Source organism: Astyanax mexicanus, chromosome 12 (assembly GCF_023375975.1).
Source record: "Astyanax mexicanus isolate ESR-SI-001 chromosome 12, AstMex3_surface, whole genome shotgun sequence".
NCBI classification, from domain to species: domain Eukaryota; kingdom Metazoa; phylum Chordata; class Actinopteri; order Characiformes; family Acestrorhamphidae; genus Astyanax; species Astyanax mexicanus.
Window position 1 is genome coordinate 16,529,670 of NC_064419.1, and position 19,786 is coordinate 16,549,455.

At 38.9% G+C, this 19,786-nt stretch overlaps 1 protein-coding gene across 10 annotated transcripts in view; it reads left to right on the top strand.

Annotated features, from left to right (window-relative positions):
- Positions 1-654: 654 nt before the first annotated feature.
- The window catches only part of pbx3b (pre-B-cell leukemia homeobox 3b), a 113,118-nt gene continuing 93,986 nt past the window's right edge, over positions 655-19,786 (top strand). For 4 of the 10 annotated variants that reach the window (XM_022670736.2, XM_022670739.2, XM_022670734.2 and 1 more), the window contains exons 1-2: positions 655-2,152; positions 2,978-3,057. In XM_022670736.2, the coding sequence (XP_022526457.1) occupies positions 1,956-2,152; positions 2,978-3,057 (277 nt within the window). In that variant the 5' untranslated portion in view covers positions 655-1,955. The remainder of the gene's footprint in view (positions 2,153-2,977; positions 3,058-19,786) is intronic. The other 6 variants (XM_022670737.2, XM_022670738.2, XM_022670740.2 and 3 more) reach the window with 3 other exon arrangements.

The following is a 19,786-nucleotide window of genomic DNA, read 5'->3' on the forward strand; positions in this document are numbered from 1 at the left end:
AATAATTGACTTAAATAAAATGACATAAAAAGTTTAATACAGTATGTGCAAGTGAGTTTGTTGCATTTTCTCATTACCTATACTTAAAAATTAATTGATCTGATTTTAGACGAAAAATACATTAACAGAATAAATATAAAAAGGTTTGTGTAATAGGAAACATCATGCACCTCATATTACAAATCTATATGGTGAATCCATACTATGGTTCTGTTCTGTTTGGTTCAATGTCTGAAGACAGTTCTTCTGGCAAAAAATCAGGAGCAACAACAGCAACAGGCCAAAACGTAGGACCCGTGTATTTGAAGACAGCAGGAAAAGTCACCGGGTGTTCTCGCAGGAAACCCAGCACAGCCCCATCGCACGCGCGCCAGCAGCAAGCGCGGAAACGTCACTGTATCTCCTCGTAGTCTGCTACCATAGCAACTGCAGAGGAGCACTGCGCAGCGCCGCCTGCTTGGGCAGTAGGTGTCACCCGTGGCAACGACCAATCAGAAGTTGCTGTTTCGCTGCACGGTCCTGAGCTCGGTGGGCGGGCGCTCGCTCGCAGCGGAGCGCTCCGATTGGACACTGTGCCGCTCACTCAAAGATAAGCGACGCCGCGATTGGCTCAAAGCGTTTTAGCTCCAATAGTATAAACATGTCCTCCACTCGGCTACCCTGCTAGGCAGGCTTGGTAGAGGCGGCCATACCGTGATACGGTGTGGAGAAACGAGGAGGCAGAGCAATCCATTATCAGTTTAGAATCAGGCAACATAAAACTTCGGGTATGTCTTTCGCGCGTTTTACTGCAAAATTCGTCTAGAATGTGACGCATCCGCTCTAAATGAGGCACGCGCAAAGTAGGACTTGAAGCTTTCTTTTTTCGGTGTTCTCCTTTCGTCATTATCATCACTAGTATCATTAGTAGCGCGCTGGCATTTTGTTTTCCAGGCTCTGGCGAGAAGTGACAATCCAGACCCCTCCTCTGCAGGGCGGAGCGTGCATTTTGATGTCGATTTTTATAGCGTTTTTTTCTGCTCAGCTTCAGCTCTGACACGTCCTCACTGAGTGAGTGGCATTGGCACATTGTCAATCGCTCACTACCGCTGCCATCAAACAACATAAAGCACACACAGCCCAAACGCGCGCCTCATAAATTTGAGCACGCTGATATTTTTGCGCATCGCTTCATGGCGTGTAATTAATTTTTTTCTTCCCCTACTCATCTTAAGAAAAACTTTTTCTACGTTTTATATTTTTTACTGTCACGTTTAGGCTAAAAGTGTTGCTTCTAGTGTCGGTTAATTTAGTTATTTTATTGCTCGTTCACATTTTCGGAAATTATTTGGAAAAGCAGTTATTTTGTGTTTTCTTTCTTCTTTCAAATATTGATCATCCATTCAGTTTGCTCTGCTGTTTTTACTCGGATATTTTTTGTTTGTTTGTTTCTGTCAGATTTCAGTGCGGATTCAAGCAAGTTTTGAAGAAGTGCGAACGGAGAAATTACATAAAGAAGAGACAAAATCAAGCCACCTGCAAGGAGCAACAACAGTTCAGTTTTTTTTATATTATTTTATTATTTTTATTATTTTTTTATTTTTTGCGAAGAGAAGAGAAAGTCAGTTTGGTTTGGAATGAAGACTCGGACAATATTCAACGGACGACTGCTGTCCTCTCACTGCTGAGCAAGTCAACATCTCTACGAGAGGCTGAGATTTCGCTAACGGACATTTCTACACGGATTTTTGTGAGAAAGTGAACAGCAGCAGTCCTCCCTCGCTGGTGGTGGTCGCGGTGCGTGCTGTTCACCTTGTTGCCACGAGCCCGCTTTACATCCAACGCTTCGGAGAGGAGACCAGCCCCGCAGATGCTCCTCGTGTAGTCACGCAGCCTTTTTGCATGCGCTCATTCCGCGTATCTCCAGCTTCCTCTGAGACTGAGTAAGAAGCGCATTGATCGGGTTGCGGCGGACTATGGACGAGCAGGCGCGGATCATGCAGACTCTCGGCGGGGTGAATTTGGCTGCGCACGCGGTGCAGGGAGGCATGGCACTGCCGCCTCCACATGGACACGACGGGACTGATGGAGACGGCAGGAAACAAGACATCGGTGACATTCTGCATCAGATCATGACCATAACCGACCAAAGTCTGGACGAGGCGCAAGCAAAGTTGGTGCATTTCTTTAAATTAATGAGCGTTTGAGTGATTTAAGTGTAGATCAAATCTAGTTTGGCTGTTTATAATACATAGAGCTTACACCGGCTTTACGTTATAGCTATTAGTTAGTAAACGTAGTAATGTGGGGAAGTTTTTTTAATCCCTGTAATGTTTTTTTTTAAATAGAACTCCAAACATCCAGGAAGAATTGTTCTTAGCTAACTTAAGTCTCTTAGCTAAGTCACCTGTCTCTATATGTGTAAAACATCCAGCAAAAAAATACAAATACACAAAGTACCCTGCCCTAAAGAATGTAATCTCTAAGACTAAGTGTTGTAATTTAAAAAATGCTTTAAACAGTAGAACAAGCAAAGGCATCCAAGAATGCACCATACACATTCTGTAGCTATTCTCTAAAACACTTGTGGGCATTTCATTAAAAGTTTCACAGACATCCCCCCTGTCCGGTAGCTGGACCATAGAGGCAGGCCTCACCGCTTGTAGCTCTGTCCTGTCCTGCCACTCTTATCATTTATTGCTGAGTGTGATAAATAAATAAGATCCAGTGACTAATATTAATTAGATAAAAATAATAATAATAACAATCTGAAATTGTGCAATAATAATAATATTAATAGTAACAAAGGCAACAAAGAGGCATTTAATAATAAAAGTGACAGTTACAGTGCATTTACTAGGCTATTTTGGTTTCAAATAGTAAACACATTAAGTACATTCAGTTTAGCACACAGTCAAGTGGGCTCACAATAAGTGAAGAAAATCGTTTAAAATAATTGAAGTGACTATATACCAATTTTGTGTCTTGTTCCAAACTGAAACAGGAAACACGGACTGAACTGCCACCGAATGAAGCCTGCCCTTTTCAGCGTGCTCTGCGAGATCAAAGAGAAAACAGGTAAGAGTGTAAATTCCGTACAAAAAGCTTCTCTTACACCGACATGCCTCAATTAATAAAAAAAGGAACCCTCGTGCCACTAAAAAACATCTCACCCCGCCATCTTTCCTATAGTTGTCTTGTTTTCCCTCGGCGTGGCTTTCTCTGCTCACCTCTGCGGCTCGGTCCCAAACCGCTGAGCGCAAAGCGCGCAGAACAGCGCCAGCCTGCAGCTGCCGGGAGCGCGAGCCCCGTCTCCAGCTGCCTCGTGCTTTTCGGTTGAGGCGCGCGCAGCCCTTTAGCCGTTTGTTTACTTTGCTTCAGACGCGCATTGTCCGGCCTGAGCCGCGCAGAGAGAGAGAGAGAGATTAAATATTGTTCACATTAAATAAGGCGCCAGACGGTTCCGCGTGCGCGTGTGTATTGTAGTATATACATATAGTTGTATATATATTTTTTCTCCAATGGCTGTTTGCTTAATTCTAATTACCCACATTTACATTGCGCCTGTGGAAATATGGTAATGAGGGCAGCGCGGTTCGTGTGGTTGTTAGTCTCATTATGTGGCCAATTTATTGGAAAATTATTGGCACTATTGGACATGCAGCTAAGTATTGACTCAGACACTCAGTGTTAACCGCTTCCTTTAACACTAAAGATCATTAAATCTGAGCCAACAGGAGTTTATAATGTATTTCTAAAAAAAAAAAATGTCATTTCTACTAGAATTTGAATTTTACATTAAACAGGAGTATTGTGAGAAACCTTTCCCACAGTCTACATAACTGACAGGCTACAAGTACTCACCTGACCAGTGTGAAAAAAAAATATATGTTTTGATAAATAAAAAATAGAAAAAGACAAAATATAACATTTTTGACAAAGCAGCGCTGGTGTTCTTAAGCAATAAGAATCCCACAAATAAATGTTTACATTCTCATTCACATCTCATGGTATTTCACCTGCTGCAAATTTCAGTTCTTATTCCTATTTTTTCCCATAGACTCACCTCAGCTTGCAATATTATAAATAGAGTTCACTGACAGATTCAGCACCAATTTAGCACATACGTTACCAAGGCTATACGGTGTGCCCCAGTGTCATATATTAACATATGTCACTGTCTCACAAAAGACAGATTTGAGGGGGCGACTCAACACCCATTGAGCGCTGCCACATCATGTAATTTACTGTCCTTTTTCTCAGCGTTCTGCGTATGGCGCTGTTAAAGTGCATGTTGACTTGCCTATAATACTGTTGAGAAAATGCACACAAATTGTGGGCATGCTAGCAGAGGTTTAAGATTGATTGTATTTGGGATGGAAAGTGGAAATTGCAAGGACAGTGTCAGCAAAAAAAAAAAAAAAAAAAAAAACTGAAAAAGAATGTGATCATCAGTGTATTAGTAATTGTAGTTAATGCAGAGCTTACGCTGTCTTTGCATTAGAAAGGGAGGCTTGTGTATTAATTGTGGAAATAATTACAGCTTGTTTCGGGCGTGCTACAATTAACATTGGCTAAAAATGGTATCGAATGGTTTTAGATTCTTACATATTATACTATTACACAGAGTTTTTATTTCCCTTAATTTAAAAGATTGTATTATTTAATGACATTTAAACAGGATAAATACTTTTTAAAATTTTTTAGCCTTGATCAAAACACAGTGGTGTTGCAGAATCTCCATATATACACTCTAGTGGATTTAGCCTTTTACCACGCTGTGGTTTTACGTGGAATTGTGCTTACCAGATTTGTGGCCTTTGTGCGGCTTATAAGCAGAAGTGACTCGAGGAAGATCATAAAACTTAATGAACTTCTAGGCTGCTGCATCTCTCCGCCAGGGGAGGGCAAAGCCTCGCTTAGCTGCCCTGCCTGCTTGAGGTGTTCTTTATGCCTGTCCAGAGATTGAAAATAGTGTGAATGGTGAGGATAAGCATTTAGTTTAGTTTAGTTTAGCTTTACAACTTACAATGTTACCTTTTAAAAAAAGACAGAACAATAGAGCGGTGTGCACACTCTGTAAAAATTAAATTGCAATTATAGCAATTATGTTAACGCGTATTTTTAGTACCAATTCCAAGCTTTCTACTCTTAAGTAAAGCATATGTTGCCTATTTTAACACCATGCTCGCTTCATAATTGCATTTGCTGGAAACATTTGTCATCCTTTATTCATGCATTCTCAATATTTTAAACCCACCTGTGGTCGAGACGCGCTCTGCTTTTCCTGTGTGCCTCTTGTGTTACAATTTAATACAATTAAGTTCCATATTGTATTATATCTCTAATTAAATAAACTTACAGAATAGAGTCCCTGAGTATGCTAATTATTTAAATGAGCTTGTTTACCAGCTCAGTTGCTGTAATCTTTAGTAATCCTTTTGATGCAGCCGGTTTTGAAGGGTTTCTTTCCTTTTTTTTTTTCTCCCCAGCACATCCAGGCTAATTCACTAACAAGCTTTCAGCTAATTTGTTTCCTAACCCATGAGTGAACATATGCTTCTTGTTTGGCATTGTCTTACGTTTTATAGTATTAACTCCCTTTTGTGAAGGAGTGGCTGGGTGGGTGCTTACACAAGAAACACAGTAAAAGCTGTTTTAAGTTTGAGTTTAAAAAAACACATACTGGTGTAAATGGTATTTGGGGAAGTTGAGGTATTTAGAATAATTTAAATAAACTATTCCTAAATAAACAAAAAAAAAATGCTTTGACAGGGAATATTGCTTATGGCAGTACTGTGACCTATCCTCTGCAAAGTTCAGGGCTAACTTTCTATGTGGAGAGAGAGGAGAAAAGCTTCTTTCTTTTCCATACGAGAGTTTGCGTTGTGTCTTCCTCCTCGGCTTGTTGAAGGACGCTGTGTGACGAGCGTGATAACGCAGGCCTCGCAGATAAGCGTTCTACTCCTGCTACTTTGCTGTCATGGGAATTTCCTTTAGTGTTTTTAGTTTCTCTCGTTCTTTTTTTTTAACACATATTTACCTTTAAAACTAGTGTCAAATCTGTGTGTAGGTTTGTGCTTATCAGTTATCAGTTTGATTGGTTGTTGTTGTTGTATGATGAGGTTCTATAGGTCTATAATCTCACCGCTGTGTGTGTGTGTACTGTGTGTACATATATATATATATATATATATATATATATATATATATATATATATATATATATATATATATATATATAGGAGATTTAAAGGTCATATAAATTTAGCAAATAGTGATCTGTTCTGAATTAACTGTTAATTATCTGTTAATACTTAAATTTTGTCATATATCTTGTTGTGTAATATAGTGTATTAATGGCTGTTTAAAACCATGTTAACCTTTTTAGCTTTAATTTTTTTATTATAATTTTTTTAAATTGTCACATTTAAACATTTAAACAATTAAAACACTTTTTTGCAATGAAGGATTACTTTTTTGTATTACTATAAATATATTAGCAAAAACAAATCTATATATCTATATATGCATACATAATAAGTAGATTTTCTTTTTTTCCCCATCACATTTTACAGATAGTACAGTAGTTATACAGTATGACAGTATGTTATATTGGTGAGCTGATGTCTAAATATATATATATATATATTTAAATACGTAAGATTCGAACACACCAGCTAGTGCTGAGAGACTTTGAGGCTTAGAGAAAAGGAAGAATTGAGTGTTGCTGCTGGATCCGCTGTAATGAGGACTGGAAGGTGAAATGGCTAAATCAAACCTGAAGTGTTTGTATAGTAGCTATGTAAACAGCGAGAGTGAAAAGCTATGTATGTACATTTTGTGTTGAGACGCAGGGAAGAGAGATGGTCTGTGTATGTGAACGTGTGAGTGTGTGTGAACGTGTGTGAGTGTGTGTCGTTTTAAAAGAGAGTTTTTTTACTTTGCAGATTCCTGTTTATTGTGTGTGTGAGTGTGTGTGAGAGAGTGTATCTTTCGGTGCGCATACATGGGATTCTTTTCTTGTATATGCAGATCTTAATTGTAGCTATTAAACTCACATAACACACTTCACTGTTGGCAGTGTAATTGTAATGTCACGATGGCTGGCTGTGTGAGAATGCACAGGAGGCTCACAATTACAGCCTGTAACCTGTGGGGGGTTCAGTGGATCTCCACGTCCACCTCCTCCTCCTCCTCCTCCTCCTCCTCTCGCTTAGCCATGTTTGGGATCATTCAGCTGGTCTGTTGACCCTTCTTGACTTTGCTGTTTTTTTTTTGAGCTCACCGTGACGCTCTCTCTCTCTCTCTCTCTCTCTCTCTCTCTCTCTCTGCTGCCTGTGCTTCATCTACTCCCCGGCTCTAGCGGCACGCGGTCCAGCAGCTGTAAGCCTGCCAGAATCCCACCAGTGTAGCAATATCGCCACCCTGGCAACCCTGTTACACTGGCACTGTAGAGCAGCAAGCCTCGGTGGCCTGAACTGTTAGGGACTTCTAGGGAGCTTGATCGTTCTAGTTAGTTAGACTGGCATAAAATGTAGAAATGTAGGCAGTACAGTTGTATTAAAAAGGAACATTAATCTTTTACTGATAACTGTTAGTAGTTCAATGCTAAAATTGTAGAAACATAAAAAAAATATATATTTTTTAAAATGTACAATTGTTTCAATTTTTTGTTGCAATTGAATCGCTAGGACGCTACATTCAGGGTGTTATTGGAAGCCCAGGGCTATATGGAGATTGGGCATGTAAAAACTGTAGCCTTCTCTTAAGTCGTTTCGAGCAGCAGTGGATGGAATGAGTTGGGTTGGGTTGGGCGAGCGAAGAGACAGCGAGAGAAAAAGAAAAGCAGATAAATGGATGGAAGCGTTTTGCAATGCAAAGCTGTACGCTAGTGTCGGGGAGCTTTCTTGGCACTCCACTAACTGCTACTGGAGGCCCTCAGCAGATTTCCCCATTGCTAAAGCCCTAGAAGTATAAATTCACTTTGATATGCTAATTAGAGGGCATTATGAAAGAAATGAGATTAAGTGGCAGCATGAAGTCATTTGCCTGTCAGTAAATTGAGTGTTTTTAGCAGGAGGGGTTTGTTTTTTTTTCTTCTTCTTCTTCTGCTCCTCTCCCTCCACTTTCTCTCTTGCTTTTTTTGCATTTAAATGAATCGAATGAAGGGAATGTGGCGGAAATGCTTGAAATGATTCTGCCTGCGTACAGTCGTCACTGAATTTTTATCCTGTGAGTGTGTGTGTGTGTGTGTGAGTGTGTGTGTGCTGTTTCTTTTTTTTTTTTCATACCACATTCTTTTTTTTTTCTTTTTCCAAGGTATTTATGAAGGTTTGAGGAGAGTATTTAAAAAAAAAAAAACAGCAGTAGGATTGTGATGGTGGAATTTGCCTTTTTTTTTAACGAGGATGCTGCTTAATTACTGGATTCATAATCATAACAATAATCATAACAATAATAATAATAACAATAACTAATTTCTCAACAAATGTTTTTTTTAGTACCTGGAAATGGAGGTGTCTAATCAGTGTCTAACCGCCTAGCATGCTCAGCAACATACATGAAAGAGTTGCTGATCTGTAGTATTTTAAATTGTAGTACGTTCCAGCAGACATAGAGGAAGGAGAGTACTGTAAAGAGATAGTAAAGTGTTGTCAGTGTGCAGGTAGAGATGGAGAGATAGCGGAGGCTTGTGAGAAAAGGAAAAAGAGTCGTACGGTATGGAGAATTGGAGACTTGTCGGTTTTATTTCAAGAGGGAATACAGAACCACGGTGTCGGGGTAGACGAAGACCTCTGCTGGGTTGATCAGACACTGAGAGGGTGTGTGTGTGTGTTTGTGTGTGTGTGTGCTGGGGCTCGCGCTCGGTTTGTTTGCTCTCGCTCCGATAGAGAGTGGGGCTGGCGGAGGCAGTGGCAGAAGCAGCAGGAGCAGCAAGGAATAACAAAGGTGAAAGATTACCTCCATATGGCATTTCTGACCGAGAGAGAGAGAGAGAGAGAGAGAGGGAGAGATGAGGGGGAGAGAGAGAAGCAAAGGGAGAGAGAGAGAAGCAAAGAGAGAGAGAGAGGTGTTTTGAAGCACCACTCCTTTCTGAAGTGAGGTTTAATCAATAGAGAGAGATTACAGAAAACTATTACAGTGCCAAAATCACAAGCTCTCTTTCTCTCTCCTCTCCTCTCTCTCTCTCTCTCTCTCTCCCTCCTTTCACTCGATCACTGGCTCTGAGGCTGCTTGCCTATTGACTTGTTGTTTTTTTGACCTTTGACTCATCAAGTTCAGGAGCTGGCGGTCTGGAGGAGAGAGAGAGAGAGACCACAGGAAGCTAGCTGTGTTTCGCCTGTTGTGCTGTAGGTGTGTGTGTGTCTCTCTCTCTAATTCTCTCTCTCTCATTCTCTCTTTCTCTCTCTATCACACACACACACACACACACACTCATACACACATGCAAGACAGATACCACTCTCACCACCAAACAGACACAGGGGCGAAGGCAAAACAAGAGATGCCCCATTTATTGCATGAGTTGCCAGTACACACACAAACATACACATATCATATTTATTCATTTTATTATTATATATTATCTTATATCACTTCTCTGTGATAGGCAGTGTGTGTGTGTGTGTGTGTGTTTTAATGTTTTTCGCTCGTCCAGGGCGAGCCCCTGGTTTGCACGCTCCGGACCGGCTACAGTAATCTGTACCCGTGGTTGTAATTAACCACATGCGAGGCTGGCTAAAAGCATTACCTTGAATAAATGGAATGTGGCGATGGAGAGAGTAAGCATTTCTTAAACCCTCGGGGAACATTTATTTCGAGGCGCCCCGACAAAGCGGTAATGAGCCAACTAAATCTGCCCTGAAGTTGATTTGACATCTGCTGCATTATCATTGTGTCACTGATATTGTTATTATTGGTATTATTATTTTTATTATTATTATTTTTTTTTAAATGAGCGGTATAAGTGGTAGGCTAATATCACTGATAAAATTCATTATTTCTATTACTTAAATGAATTCAAAATATATATTTATTAATGAATCAGTGAATAAAAACATTTATTATATGTTTAGTATTTAAAAAATCTAAGCCAGAGTGAATAATAATAAAATATATATGAAATGAGATATTAACAGCACATTAACACCAGGTCGTAATGCATAATGCTTGAAGTTCAGCCGTACGGTGAGCGCTCTGAGCGCTGCTGAGAGCGTGAGCCGAGGGATGAAGAAGAGTAAATATTAGTGAGTTCTGCCTTCCTCACTCCTCACTCGCCTTTCACTACAATACTGCAGATCCAGTGTTTTTTTTTTTTTTTTCTTTTTTTTTCTGAATGCTGGGCTAAATATATGCGGGCCACAATAGAAAGCCATTCAGCCAAGTAGACAATTGACTTTGGGCTGCTTTTTGTTCGCGTCTGCCCCAGTGATGCGTCTGCACTGACAAGATAGTGTGAGGCAGAATGGCTCCCTCTCAGCAGGACTCCCTTCCTCTCTTGCTCTCTCTTTCTCTCTTTCTCTCTCTCTCTCTCTCTCTCTCTCTCTCTCGCTCTCCCTCCCTCCCTCCCTCTCTCATTTGCTGGTGGAGTGAGGGATTGAGGAAGAAGAGGCTGGCTATCTTCTCCACAGCTCCCTAAATCCCTGTGCCTTCTGCCAGGCAAGGGTGGCACTAAAAAGGGGATGTGTAACAGGAAACATGAGGGAGAAGAGAGAGAGAGACGGGGAGGAGTTGAAAGATGTCATAGATGTCATAGATTTAAGGAGAACACCACTAAAAAAAAATGTTTTAAATTAAATTTAAGTAATTTCCCTGTTCTCTATGTTTAGGTAAGCTAAATCCACACAACACAAGTTTTAGGCTATTTATAGCATAGCTTTAGTATAATACCATTAAAAACACACTCAAATACACTGATAAAAAAAAGATTTTTATATGGCTCTAGACAATTTAGAATTTTTAGGTTCTAGATTTGTTGTCATGTTTAATCATTCAAAGCTAAAGGCCCTGGATTAGGAGTTCCATGCCCAATCCATGTTTTAAATGTTAGTTTCTTTATATTCTGCTATGAGGAGAAGCATGTTTGCCATTATTAAAGCTGAAATGGCAGTGCTTTATGCGGATAGATATAAAAAAAATATATACAAATCTTTCCGTTTTTCCGTTTTTTTCTTCTTCATCTATCTCAGTTCCCCCTCAGCATGGCGGTGGATATCAATGACATTGTCATTTATTTGCTAATCTCATTTAATAAATGTGAACCCCCCCCCACACACACACACCACCCCCCAGCAGAAAGCTCACCCATCCCCCAGGCAGCTCGGCATTAGATGAGCTCATGTTTCATTTAATTATGTCCGACTTCCCATTGGTCCTTCAGCCTGTTTATGAGAAAGTGACCGAGGTATAGTTAATGTGGCTAAATGCTAAATGCACAGACTTTAAAAAAATCTCTCTCTCTAATGTCTCTAATGCACTTCCTTTGTTTAACCCACTGTAGTGTTTTTTTTCCTTTAGAAGGAAATATATTGTCATATATTTTAGTTATCAATACATTCGAGTGATTGTGGATGAATCTTATTGCTCTTTGTTTTTTTCTGTGCATGTAATTTATAGCTTGTTCGTTTAGTCAGTGAGCCAGCCACAGCTTGCTAAAGGTCAAAGGTCAAGACTGCGACAAGACACTGAGCCTAAACAGCACATATACCCCCCACAGACACACAGACACACGCACGCACACACACGTACGCTCTCTGTAAATGATAGAGGAAATCTGACGAATCTCGCATCACCTCAGACTTGTCAGCTATTCGTTGTGGGTTAACCAAATTGAGCTCTGTATTGAAACATTAAATTTTCATTTAAAAAAAGTAAATGTTCTCGCCCGCCGCCGCTGTTTTAATATTTTACATCCCCCCCCCCCTCCCTGACATGTGTGTGTATATGAAATAAGTGCAATTTGTGATGTGTTGTCATTAATAATTTTGTCACCGAGCGTAAAAGCGCCGGTACTTTTGCCGAGCGCCGTGTTTATGCAGCATAAGAGAGAGAGAAAAAAGATATAGGCAGCTTTTACATCTGCCGTCTATAGAATACCATTTATACAAAATTAATTTACAATAGTGTCTGGCATGTTTGATATTTGTATCTGTGTTTATTTAGCTGTATATTGTGACTAGCACTAAACGCGCAGTTAAATGTTGTATGTTAGGTTTTAGCTTTTTTCTCCTGTTTTGTGTTTAGTGTTGTAATGATACTTACTGTAGCTAATTTAGTTTAGTCTTTTTAAGACAGCTTTATATAATTGATATAACTAGATATTAGGTATTGCCTGGTAATTATTATTATGGTATATTGAAGAACATGTTTGTAATGTTTGTACTGTATATACACCTTCTGTGTATCGCCCACCCCCTAGAACACTAGGGGTGGGCGATATGGCCCTAAAATAAGATCACGATATTTCATAGTATTTGCACAATATCGATGCTATTGCAGATATGATAAAAGACTGAATTAAAAAAAAAAACTTAAAGAATACACTACTGCAACAAAATGAAATTAATTTTTTTTATTGCATACAAAATTAAATGACACACCCTTAAATGAGATATTATTATTATTTTTTTTTTTTCAAATTTTATCAAATTTGTAACAGAATGATCAATTGGATCAATGATCCAGAATGTCATGATACTAATAATATTAATATATTGCACTCTACATATCTATATATATATATATATAAAAAAGCAAAAAAAAAATGAAGTAGTATCCTGATGTGATGATTAAGGGTGGGTGATATGGCTTGATATTTTAGGGTATAGTATTGTTATTTATCGATATTTAAAAATGTTACCGATATTTTTGCGTACAATATGATAGGCACACCCCTATATAACAATATTTTTTTGTATTATATATTTTATATATTTTATTTTTTATTTTAAGGCTCAACATGTTTTACAGCATTCAACAAGTTTTGCCAACAATGAACCATTGTTAGCATCAGCCCCTATAATTTAATAATGTTTACATGCTTTATATTTTAAAAGCTTATATATTTTTCTCCATATAGACTGAAGTATGCAGGTCAGTTTTCTGCATTAGGGTTTTTTTAGCCTCACCATTAATATCTGCTGTTGGTTCTCCGTCCATCTCTGTGTGTAGATGTTTGGTAGAACATGTATCACTGGTGGAACACTTATTAGTGTAATAGAGGGTCGGATGGTGAGGAGAGTACAGATTGAGAGAAGTCCTTTCACCGTAATGATGCCGCTATTTATAGATCTCCATTTCATTAGATGCACTGTTTCAGGGAAGAGATTTCCTCCAGGACTAAGTTCATTTACTTTCTCTAGGAGAGTGCACTTGTGTTCTCTGCATCTCTGCTCAAACAAGCATGTAGAACAAACAGGAATTTCGACCAATCAGGGGGGAGTTTACCATAAGCTTTGTAACACTTTATTAAGCACTTAATTGTCTCATATTTTAGAATATTGGTTAAGTAGATATTTATACCTAAAAAAAACTCTGTAACTAAAGTTGTGTGTAAACTTCTAAAAGCTTTCAAGTTGACGAATAGAATTGTCTGCAGTTCAGCACCTGAACACCAGGGGCTGCTAATCCTCGAGGGAGGGGGTCTGCATGAAAAAGGATGAATAAAAAAAATGTAGTAATTTAAATTGTGTATATATACAGTATCAATTAAAAGTTTGGAAACACCTTAAATAATAATAAAAAAAATCATTATTTTACAATGGTATGCATTGTAGATTAATACTAAAATCATCCAAACTAATAATAAAAAAATGTATATGAAATTATTTAGTAAACAAACAAGTGCTAAACAAACCAAAACATATTTTATATTTTAGATTCTTTAAAGGAGACACCTCTTGCTTAGATGGCAGCTTTGCTCATCTTGCCCTTGTCAAGAGTTAATTACTTGAATTTCTTGCTCCTCTTAATTAGTGTGTTTGAGAGCATCAGTTGTAAAGTTGTGAAGAGGTAGAGTTGGTATACAGTGAATAGCTCTATTTGAGTAATGTTCTATTCCATATTATGGCAAGAGCTACTCAACTAAGTAAAGAAAAGTAAAAAATACTTTAAAAAATGAAGGTCAGTCACTCAAAACATTTCCAGAACTTTAAAAGTATTCTCAAGTGCAGTCAGCGCAAAGACCATCAAAAACGTTCTGATGAAACTGGCCCTCATCAGGAACACTTGCACAGGATAAGTTGATCAGAGTTACCAGCCTGAGAAAGCACAAGTTAACAGCTCCCCAGATAAGAGCGCCTAAATGTGCTTCACGGATTATTATGGTCTGTTTAACACTTTTAAGTTACTACATGATTCATTATGTGTAGCTTCATCGTTTAATGACTTCAGTATTAATTTACAATGTATAAAAAAATGACATTGATTGATAAAAAAGTGTGTCCAAATGTGAAGTAATGAATCAAAAATCGTTTGCTCTGTGATTTGTATTATTCCCTAATAATTACTTACAGTACATTACAACAGTTCTAATGCAAAACCAGAGATATCCAAACCTGCCTAAGGCTGAGTGAAAATAATGGAATTATTCCTCCATAGGAAATAACCTTAAATATGTAGAATTTTACATGCACATTTTAGACACAAATACTTTCTATTTTCTGAATATATTAACATATAGAAAAAAATACATAATATTCATTTACTTTTGCAAAAGTGGCAACATACTTACATAAACTTTTGCAACATGTGAAAGAATGTGAAAAGATGTGTTTTATGTATTTTAAAAAATCTGACATAGTTGACTTTAACTAATTTTATTGCAGTTAACAAGAAAACAAAAAATAACCAATTAACTTGGCTAAATCAGTGAAAATCACTGATTAAATATGTTGTTAATATGTTTTTAAAAAAAGTGAATTTCAACCATTTTTTATTTTTTTCATTGTGAAAATATTAAAAAGGTGTATAGGGTATTTTTATGTATTTAGATGTACATAAAAAAAACACTTATTCTATATTCTTATATTGGAAACTTTAAAAATAAAAAGTAGTCATGTGTAATCTAAATGTCTAAATGATGTTATTCTCCTAAAACCTTTCTCTCTTTCTCTTCCTTTTTTCCTCTGCCTGTTTGCGTTGCTTAAATATAGTCCCTATGCCAGTGCTCCTCTGGATTATCACACATTAGAATGATATATTGAAAGCAGAAATGGGGAAAAGACTGCAGTGCAATGAAATTTTAATCAGCGTCTTCTGCTGCTTTAATAAGGCAAATAATTCTTATTGGCCGCTGTGTTAAGATTTCTAATATTTAATTCATAGCGAAGCTTGCGTGAGTCTCCCGTATCCCCGACAGGCTCCACTTTGCCCTGCGCCGAAAGGCAGACGTAAAAGACTTAAAAGCACGTGTAAACGTCCGAAAGCTTGCGGCCGGCCAGAGCGGCTGAGGGGGAAAACCACAGCCCGGCGCTGTGTAGCTTTAGCTGCTGGAGGGATTATATATATCCATCGATTTCTCATTTATTTATTAAATATCAAGAAACACTCACAATGCCATCGCTCACTCTGACTCCGGTGTTTTCACTTAATGTTCACAAGTTTAATGCCCTCGCTTTTGCCCCAGTTAAACACACAAAAACACAATCCTTTGAAAAATGTAGCGTATATATATATATATATATATATATATATATATATATATATATATATATATATATATATTTGGTATATATTGTTCTGGTCCTACACTGAAGAAACACTGACTGAACAGGCACAGGCTCAGTCTCTGGCATCGCCGGGGCATTCAGAGAGGTGCATTAAGAGAAGGACACATAGAAAAAGCCTTTAATTCCTAACTGAACTAGTGAGATTTACCATCTGCACACCTAACTGTGCACCAGGGACTACTCTCCTCTCCCCAGTCCGGCATCTTTATAAATCCTATTATTTAAACTGCACTAAGTGCACTCCGAATGTAGCCCCCTTCACCGTCTCCTCCTCTCCCCTATCCTGCACCCTTGAAGTTCATTTTTGTTCGCTGAAGCAGTGGAAAGATGGCGCAGGGCCAGTCAGAGCTAGATGCTGTCTCAGGTTTCAGGGAAAGGGGCCATATCCAGTTTTGGGCCTGTGGTGAAATGGCTTAATTGGTGTCAGAGCCCCAGGGATACAGTCTCTCCGCCTCGACTCTGCTCCTATTCTGCCTTACTTTTACTATACACTGTGCTACACCTCTCCTCTCCTCCTCCACTTCTTCTCTTCTCTCCTCCTCTCCTTCACTCCTTCTTTTCTCTTCTATTTTCTCTCATCTCCTCCTCTCCTCGTCTATCCTCCACTCCTCCTTTCCTCTTTAATCCTTGCTCCTCACCTCCTTCCCTCTCCTGATTTCCTCCATTCCTCCCCTTCTCTCCTCTTCTCCCTTCCTCTCTCCTCTCCTCATGTATCCTCCTTCATCTCCTTCACTCCTCTCCTCCTCTCTCCTCTCCTCTTCTATCCTCTCATTTTCTCCACTCCTCACCTCCTCTATTCTCTCTCCTCTCCTCTTCTATCCTCTCATTTTCTCCACTCCTCTCCTCCTCTATCCTCTCTCCTCTCCTCCTGTATCCTCTTTCATCTCCTCCACTCCTCTCCTCCTCTATCCTCTCCTCTTCTATCCTCTCATTTTCTCCACTACTCTCCTCCTCTATTCTCTCTCCTCTCCTCTTCTATCCTCTCATTTTCCCCACTTCTCTCCTCCTCTCCTCCTCTATTCCCTCTCCTCTTCTCTTCTATCCTCTCATTTTCTCTACTCTTCTCCTCCTCTATTCTCTCTCCTCTCCTCTTCTATCCTCTCATTTTCTCCACTCCTTTCCTCCTCTTCCCTCTTCTTCTGCTCTCCTCTCCTCTCTCCTCTCCTCCTCTATCCTCTCATTTTCTCCACGCTTCTCCTCCTCTATTCTCTCTCCTCTTCTCTCTTCCTCTCTACTCTCCTCTCTCTTCTTCTCTCCTCTCTCCTCCTTTCCTCTTCTATCATCTCTCCTCTTTTCCTTCACTCCTCCTTCCCTGTTCTATTCTTGGTCATCTCCTTCTCTCCTTTGTCCTCCTCTCTTCCCCTTTCATCTCCTTACCCTCTCATCTTTTCCTCTCCTTCACTTCTCTCTTCTCCCTCTGCTCCTGTCCTTCACTCTTCTCTTCTCTCCTCCACTGCTCTCCTCTCACCCTCTCCCACTCCTTTTCTTTACTCCTCCTCTCTCCTCTCCTCCTATACCTTCTTTCCTTTCCCCTCCTTCTCTTCTTTCTTCTCCTCTCCTCTCTTTCTCTCCTGTTCTTGGTGTTTATGACATAAAGCTGGCCGGTGTATGAGTTGAATGAAGAGTGAACAGCTTTGTAACAATATGCAGCGATGTTTGGGCTGACAGAAATTAATCCTTGCCCGGCTCCCAGAAAGCGGTGATTAATGGGTGAGAGCTCAGAACGTTGTCCTTCCCCTCTACACTGCTTTGATGAGGATTGAAAAGCAGCAAAAAAGAGCCTTTTTATTTTATTTTTCCGTCAGAAAGTGAACAAAAATATAAAAAAAAAATAAACACATCTGTCTTCAGGGCATGTATCTCTCTCTCTGTATCTCTCCCTGTATCTCTCTCTCTCTCTCTCTCTCTCTCTCTCTCTCTGTCTCTCTCTCTCTGGCAGTGGCAGGGTCCCAGAGACAGCGTGTCAGTTACTTGTTAATTCATTTAATCAGGCTTCTTGGCACTCTGCTTGTCTCATGGCTCTGCTGCAGTAATCTTATTGAGGGCGAGATGCGGAGGAAACCGCATGTCCGCGGCCTGAGAGTTCCTGCCCCGTCAATACACAACACCCTGCTCCGCTCAGCACGCCTCAGCCTGACGCAGCCTAATGCATTATTACTAATGGCTCAAGTTCAATAGCTACTTGGGGTTAGAAGGCGCTTAAAAACACAATGGGGTGCAGTTTCCTGGCTGCGTGTGTACATATTTAATGTAATTGTATATGTTTGTAAGCATATCTATGTGCATATACTTTATATATATATATATATATATATATATATATATATATATATATATATATATATACTTTTTTCTAATTTAAATAAAAAAATAAACAAACTTTTAAATATGTTGATTTGTTTATAGATATAATCATCATGTTAAACTTTTTCTCTTTTGTACTTATTTTTAAGCACTTTGTGTGAAACGGTTCAAATAGAATAGCACAAAATAACACAAAATATATATATTTTTTACATTGACTTGTTGCCATTTTAAAGAAATTATATTTTTGCAGGACAATTATGATATGTAACATGATATTATGCTATGATATGTGGCAGCATTGTTTTTATATTTTCATAATCTGGTCCATAGTGATCCTGTGCACTTATTTCACACATGCTATCTGAATGTTTGAGTCAGAAGAGAACGAAACAGGGTGTTGAAACAGTGGATTTGTGGGACATTAGTCTCTGCACGCTGCGGGTGTGTAGAGTGCAGGTTCTGACAGCGGTCATTCTGCTGACAGGGAGTATTTTGCTCACTTCTGCCTCTGAAATAAGCTGCAGCTCTGTCAGGATGATTGATATGGATTTGTTTTCTGTGGTACAGTTGGTGGGGGGTGTTCTCGCTCTTCTGTGTGTCGAGGGAGTGTACATGAAGTCAATTAGTAACTTATTTAAGAAAAAAAAGGAATGTTACAGGTAACAGAGAGATGGGTGATATGATTCCAGAAGCTTTATTACTTCAGTATTTGCTTCATTTTGAGTGGATTGTATAAAATGTGGGGGGAAAAATCACGCAAAAATAGAAAAAAAAATAAGACTAAACCATTACAGACTAATTGTGGAAGTGTAATTATTTAATAAACATGTAATAAAAAACTTCTTATCAAAAAGAAAATAATAAAGTTTTGCTTACAGTATAATTATTGACAGCTGCTCTTTAAAGATTAAAGATTACTGTATTTTTCAGACTAAGAGGTGCACTTAAAATCGTAATTTTTCCAAAAATCCTCAGTGCATCTTATAATCCGGTGTATTTTATGTGTATTTTTTCCAGTCAGGTTGTAAGGAGCAGTAAAGCCAACCAATGAAGTACAGCATATTAAAGGAGTATTAGGAAAGATTCTCCAGCACTAAGGCTGGGTGCAGCAGCATTAGCATTAGTGTGCTAACTGCATCGCTAGCACTTTCGCCGTTCAGAAATGAGAATATCACACTGTAGTCTGTGTGTTTACCATGTTAAAACAAGCTACAGGGATGAACCACTAGCTGATAGCGCCCTGGGTTACTGAAACATTACTGGTAATACCGGTGGCATTTACTAACACTAACTGTGGCTGGCTAGTGCTGCTAACCGCAGCTGGCTAGCACCGCTAACCACAGCTGACTAACCGTGGCTAGCGTTTACTCTTGGACAAAATACTGGAAATCTAAGCTTACTGTAAATAATCTGAAGCGCTTTACTCACCCAAATAAACAGTTTTCAGGAGAGAAATCTGTGTAGATTAACATCCAGCACTCGTTTGATTTTGATAGAAAAGTTTTGTTTTCTAAATAATTAGAGATTTGTTTAATTAAAAGGGAAACATAGCGACACCCTTGATCATTTTAAGCATGCATTCTTACTAGTGTCGCTTAATGTGCCTTATAATCTGGTGCGCCTTGTGTATAAAAAAAAAGACCAGAAAATAGACGTTCATTAATAGTGCGCCTTGTAATCCTGTGAGCCTTATAGTTAATTTTTTCTTTTTTCTTTTTTTTCTTTGCTAGATTACTGTGAGCTGGGTGCATGATGTGTTGCATGATTTG